The 6,311-nt window shown below is 37.6% G+C and overlaps 1 protein-coding gene across 1 annotated transcript; it reads left to right on the top strand.

Annotated features, from left to right (window-relative positions):
• The first annotated feature begins 226 nt into the window (after nt 1–226).
• On the top strand, nt 227–5,266 carry LOC308701802 (V-set domain-containing T-cell activation inhibitor 1-like). The gene is made up of 4 exons (XM_081384242.1): nt 227–407; nt 4,037–4,077; nt 4,166–4,486; nt 4,624–5,266. The coding sequence occupies exons 1-4, from the start codon at nt 388–390 to the stop codon at nt 4,734–4,736; spliced, it is 495 nt and encodes a 164-aa protein (XP_081240368.1). The 5' UTR covers nt 227–387; the 3' UTR covers nt 4,737–5,266.
• Nucleotides 5,267–6,311: the final 1,045 nt, after the last annotated feature.

The raw sequence follows: 6,311 nt of genomic DNA, 5'->3' as shown, positions 1-6,311 counted from the left end.
CTCGTTCATTCAACTTTCGACCTAAAACCCATGTTGAACTTGCAAAATCTACAATCAGATCTGAGATTTCTCAACGGCAATCGGGTGAAAGAGACACATTTAGCCGTCTAGCCCCATTGACTCCCATTCATTTTGCACTCATGGTGAGCGCCCCCAGTGGAACTCTGGTGGTACTACAACCAAAATTCTGTACAATAGGACTTAATAGGGAGTGGGCAGGCTCTCCGTAGACGGGCTCTGGTACATGACTGGAGACGTAGGGAAGTTATGTGAAGAAAGGCGTACGAGTTTGGAGTGGAGCGCAGCCATAAACATTTGGAAAACAGGAAGAGAAACGTGAAGACGCATAAACCACTGATCATTGTTGGCGATCGGCCGCTAATTTACATGGTAACCATGACACTAAGGTATGTTTGTGCTTTGACAATCCCATGTCGCACACGTGTTTACAACACGTGTTCAATTCTTGAGTAGGATTAGGTGTGTTCGAACTTAGAAGTTCGGCCTTAACGATTGGTGAGATTGCCGATGGCAGTCATGATCATGTCACAATTATTTATATAGACTAGCGGTTTTTATAATACAGATTTTTTTAAGCAGATTTTCTAACAGTCTAAACTGCCGCATCTCGTCTGTAAGAGCAGGAGGGGCAAAGCCCCACCAAAATATTAACCTAAAACATAGTCCTCTATATAAACTGAATCAACTATAAATTGTAATGTGTTCAGAATAGTGATGTTAGTCAGATGACACTGAAACTTCAAATCACGTATCGAGTTCTCAGCGCAATTCTCATGAAGCTCCGTGCTGGAGCGCACATTCCGCGAAAAAAAAAAAAAAAAAAAAACCTTTTCTTTGCAGTCACATGATTGATTGTCCACTAACAGAGATTGTCTTATGATAGGAGAAGGATGTGACTGCCGCCTGGAGATTCCCAAATGAGGGTGGGACTCGGGAGCTCCAAAATACAATCCCACCGTCTCCATTGACTTTGGCCATCCTTAAAAATATTCTTGTTTGCCGTAACCTGACCGACCCTGTCAATTTATGACCAACCCAATTATTATTATTTTTTCCTTTTAGTCCGACCGACTTGCCGGTTGTAAACTTGGCAGAATTATTATTATTATTATACTCTTCAAACAATTAATAGGCTACAAATGCAATAAAATAGCCCAATATTAATTATATTTTAGTAAGTAATATGAATATAAATTGCCTATAGGCCTACATACAAACGTAGGCTACGTTCTTTCTTTTAAATAAAAACCTTTGGCGTAATCTGATTATTAGGGCTGTAACGATTTGCGAAATGAAACCGAAATCGCGACACTCAGATCCACGAACCTGTGTCGCGGTGTGAGAAGGAAGAATCACGACACACCCCTTCCAACTCAGAGTTATCCTTCCCGTCCAGATCCAATGCTACCACTTATTTAAATTACTATTGGGCAATTCCAGCGTTATGGACGTGACATTTGCAGTCAATACTTGAAATATAAATTCTCAGAAAATGCATTTAATACCAATATATTGAAGCGTCTGTTTATACATCCATACTTCCTTAATAATGGAGTCCAGACTTTAGAAAAATATCAGTCTACACATGCGTTTTATATTTAATATGAGGGAAATACACATGCGTTACGGACGTGACACAAACAATCTTTAACTTTTAGGTGTCAATTTTTTTAGTAATTCTGTCAATTACACTGCGCAAACCAAAAGTAATGTAACCACTGGATGAAGAAGGGTTGGCTCTCCACAGAACATAAAATATTTATTTTATTTTTCGTGTTCGCTCTTACGGACGTGAGCGCTCATAGCGGCACTAAAGACTGCTTTAAAACTTTCACAGAGACTTCAAACAGGCATTTAAAACACCAAATATTAAGGATTGGCATATCAAGCAATATAATATTTGATGATTGTTCGAAAATCGCACCTCTCCCCCCACATGCTCACCGGTAAGACGGTGTTCACTCAAATCCCGCTCTGACATTAAATTTTTCTCGGTAGGCCTACTGTAGGCTAATAGGCCTATGTGTTGTAGCCTAGACAAATACAACTATTTAGTTTCATATTTGTTAAAATAAAATAAAAAATATATAAAAAAAATTATGTATATAATTTATTTTTTATTTCATCTATGTTGATTATACGTCAACAACGTATATGTGTCAGAAAAGGACGTCCCACCTTCAGATGGAGCTTGAGTGACTCCCACACCTTATTGGACTGTTCTTTGATACTTTTTTTGATACCCTTCTAATTGCAATCATTTAAAGAAACGTGTACTGAACATAGGGCTTTAGAAAACTTGCGTTGCCTGAGGGAAACGCTGTGCTGTTGACGAGAGGGTTAAGATCTGTTTTTGGTAGGCTGGGAAATTTTGCTTTACAGACATAGAACACTATATTTGGGTTTGAAGAATGTTCCCCTAACTTTCAGCTAAAGTTCTCCTAATGTTTTTACTCGTGTTGTTGTATGTCAGTAATCGTCCAGCACTTCCCTTTCAGTGTGAAGATGTCATGCCTTTGTTGCTTGTAAAACTAAATATCAATGCCAAGCAACAGTTACACAAATTAAAGACTATAAACAAAGTATATCCATATGACTTGGCATCCAAAACACTGGATTATAGTCCCCGAAGCATTACCTCTACTCGCATACCCAGACTTTGTGAACTTTTTATTTTTTGCCTATGTGCATATACTTTGCATGAGTTTACATATTAATAATCCTCAGAAGCTCAAGAAAGCAAACTGAAAGCAGTCATACTCACAAAGGTAAAATGTCACTCCCCCTTTTGGCCTAATTATTAAACCAAAAAACAACAAAAAGGCATTCAAAAACACTCAGCTATGTGATCTTGGACCTAAAGGTATAGGTTAAAAAACACAGTTTTTTCTAACTTGCAGTTTTGTTTGACTGTTTCTACTTGATATACCATGACACTGAGTTGAAATACGTTCTAGTGACGTCATTACACAATGGAGTAAAAGAACCACTGAATCATTTTGTGAACTGGTTCGTTGAAAAAAAAAAAAACAGACCTGTTCGTGGAAATTATTCAGGCTTCCAATAACTATTGGCAACTGGAAGTGAGGCGAATTAATGATTCTGAGTAAATTATCACACATCTTTACTTTGTATTTAAAGCGCCCCAGGCTGAAAATAGTGTGTGTGTGTGTGTGTGTGTGTGTGTGTGTGTGTGTGTGTGTATTATCTTCACTACAAGGATGATGTATGGTTTTGAAATCATGAACTCCTCTGGACATGATCGTCATTAGCTGTGTTTCCATTTACCTATTTTTAAAGCACATTTTGGGATATTGCATAACCGCTGGATGGAAACACCAAGATTTCGCATCAATTCTAAAAATGCACATAAACACTTATGTGTTCAATTGAAGCAGATTTTTTTTTTTGATCTGTTAAGACAAACTACAGTGAAAGTATTTCCTGAATAAATCCTCATTTTGAAAAAACCTGATTTTCCTCAACAGAGGATCTGATTGTTTAACTGGACTAACCAGTGGATCAATTTAATTTGCACAGCATCTCAAATGTTGGTTTGATCATTCTGAAAAACCTGAGCCAAAGTCTATCATAAAAATGTTTGGTTGTAATGACCTCCCTCCCTTTTAACCGATATATTCTTCCGAACACAAGATAACATGACAATTACAGTGTTTATTGCATTTTGTCTTTATTTAAAATGTACAAAAAGAGCCACCGTGTCAGTGGCTTCCCCAATATTTATCACAGATATTTTGCACCAATTTCCCACAAAGTGAGAGGATTTTGTTGTTTTGAACATCTGGAATGAAAATGGTACCTTATGCGATGTGCACTAATGTTAAATTTGCAACTTTGGATGGAAACAGTTAATGAAATGTTTGTCTGAAACAGAAATCTTGTCTTGAGTAGTAATCTTCTTAGTTAATGGATGTGCACAAAAAACATAGCTGGTTCATCCAGCCTTTGTTTATCAAAGACCAATATTAACTGTGCTTTTACTCATTTTTTGCAGATGCTGCTTCATTGTATTACTTCTACATCTGACAGGCAAAGGTTAGTATTCACAGACCTCAGTTAAGATATTTCATATTTATTCAGTTTTTGTTGTTTGCTTCCTAACGTAAATTACTCTTTTCCCCAGTGTCTCTGCTGGACTCCTCAAACAGATTTGAGCGTGTTGTTGGAGACTCCGTCACCTTGCCGTGTCTGTATGAGAATAAACAAAGTGATGTACTTTGGCGATACAATGTAAGCAAGAAAGTGTTAAATATTATAGATGGCCAACTCTCACTAGAAGACCAGGACACAATATTCCAGAATCGAACGGAAAGTTTGTCTTCAGGTTATGCAAAAGGAGACTATTCAATTACGCTGAAAAATGTGGAGTTAATTCATGCAGGAAACTACACTTGTTTTATTCAAGAATCAAACACGAAAAAGAAGATACAGCTTTTTGTCAAAGGTACATGAAATCATTGTTTGATAAATTACAGAGGAGTTTTAAATTTCACACTGCAATAATGCAGAATTTTATCTCTATACATCACTAATTAATTTACAGAACTGCTTCTCTCTACATTTATTTTGTTTTTCTTACAGAAAAGCCTGCAGAACCAGCTCAGAAACAAAGAAACTCGTCCATGGAAACACAATCACAGAAGATAATGACTTTCCTAACTGCTCTATTGGGACTTACTCTGCACTTTATCTGAGTTTGAGCTTTTACATTTGATAACATTTATCACTATTCTCAATCTGCATCTGTTCTGTTTACCACTGCAGCAGCAATTGCTTGTTTGGTCATTATATTTTTTTTATACTAATATTTGGACCCAGTGGATCACAATGCTATCACTCTGGACAATGCTGTTGACTTGGGTTCCGTTAATTTGATGTTGAGTTTTTATTATTGGGGCCAAGCAGTGTAAGTGTTGTTGTTGTTATTCTGCTCTTGAGTCTATGGCAGCACATATAAATGTTCATAGGAAAGTTATAGAATTTGGCACACAGAGCACTGACTGTGCCAAATTCTCTGTGTGCCAAGTTATAGCCTATTAGGTATGGCTCGATACCACTTTTTCATGTACGATTATGCTTTGACTATCTATCTACCAATGTTTTGATGCCATTTAGGTTTATTCTGTAAACTACTCTAGCCCAGCCATTCCCAAACTGTGGTCCGTGAGGGTACTGCAGGTGGTCCGTGGAAAGGCAAAATAAAGTCATATTTTTTTAACCTTCATTTTACCAGAAAATTCCCATAAAAAGAGTAAAAAGAATATGTAGGCCTATATTGATATAACATTTTAATTAAGTTATTGTGTGATTACTAAAATAGCCTAGTGGTGTTCGGCGGTGACATTCAAGTTCAGTGCCGTTAGAACCACATCATTGGTTCGGTGGATACAACCAACAGGTTCTCTGAAGAGAAAAGGGCAGAGGCAAATGTTATCTCGTTATCACATCACACGCATAGCCTTGAATAGTGCGTTCACACCGGACGAAATTTCGCTTCAAACTTTTGTTTTGACGCGGGAATTGATACAAAGTGGTCAAGCGTATCACTAGACGCGGCAGGCGCTAATTTGACATGATCCCTTTTTGAATTTGACGCGCTCGCGTCCGGTGTGAACGCACAGTTAGGCATAGGCAGTTTATATGAAACTAAATGTTTATAAATGGAATGAATAAGCCTGTTATTATTTTAATTTCCAGTTAGTTTCTTGATCTCGCGTTTCTGAAATGTTTTGCGGATGTGCTGTTAAGTGGACAAACTCACTTTTTGAGGACTTGTAAAACTGAAGATTAATAATCCCCTAAAATGGCCAAAGGTTTTGAAATGTTAACTATATTCCAGTGTTCTTATTACTGTATAGATTTCATACTCCGTTGCTATGGAAATAAACCTGGGGTCCGTTCTTCGTACGTTGCTTAAAACATCCGAGATCAAATGAGACATCCAAGATGATATCATCGTGCTACTGATCTGGCTAATTAGGTTCTTCGAACACACTTGCCGGATATGATTAGTATAGCTGGATTGAGTTATCTGAGATAATTGCGCGTTCATGCGAAGTTTAAAAGAGGATATGTATCGATAGTAGAGACATTGATCAGCAACGCTGCTATTGGCTGCTCAGCGTGGCCGAAGAGCGCGCTCAGTTTTTCTCCTCAGCAGAGCAAGAACTAATAGTCGAAGTTTATTCGGATTTTTTATGTTTCATCAAAACGCCAGGGAACACCTCAAAGTCTGCAAAAGCCAGGAGAGAGGGTTGGCAAAAAGTAGC

Source organism: Scardinius erythrophthalmus (assembly GCF_964197995.2).
Source record: "Scardinius erythrophthalmus genome assembly, chromosome: 14".
Lineage (NCBI taxonomy): Eukaryota > Metazoa > Chordata > Actinopteri > Cypriniformes > Leuciscidae > Scardinius > Scardinius erythrophthalmus.
The sequence above is the reverse complement of the archived record's forward strand: the minus strand, read 5'-3'. Positions and strand labels throughout refer to the sequence as shown.

What these genes read in the sequence shown, in the direction of transcription:
- LOC308701802 (XM_081384242.1), top strand. Translation starts at nt 388, where the DNA reads ATGGTAACCATGACACTAAG. An exon ending in ATGGTAACCATGACACTAAG is followed by an intron (nt 408 to 4,036) that starts GTATGTTTGTGC and finishes CATTTTTTGCAG; the next exon opens with ATGCTGCTTCATTGTATTAC. An exon ending in GATACAGCTTTTTGTCAAAG is followed by an intron (nt 4,487 to 4,623) that starts GTACATGAAATC and finishes TTTTTCTTACAG; the next exon opens with AAAAGCCTGCAGAACCAGCT.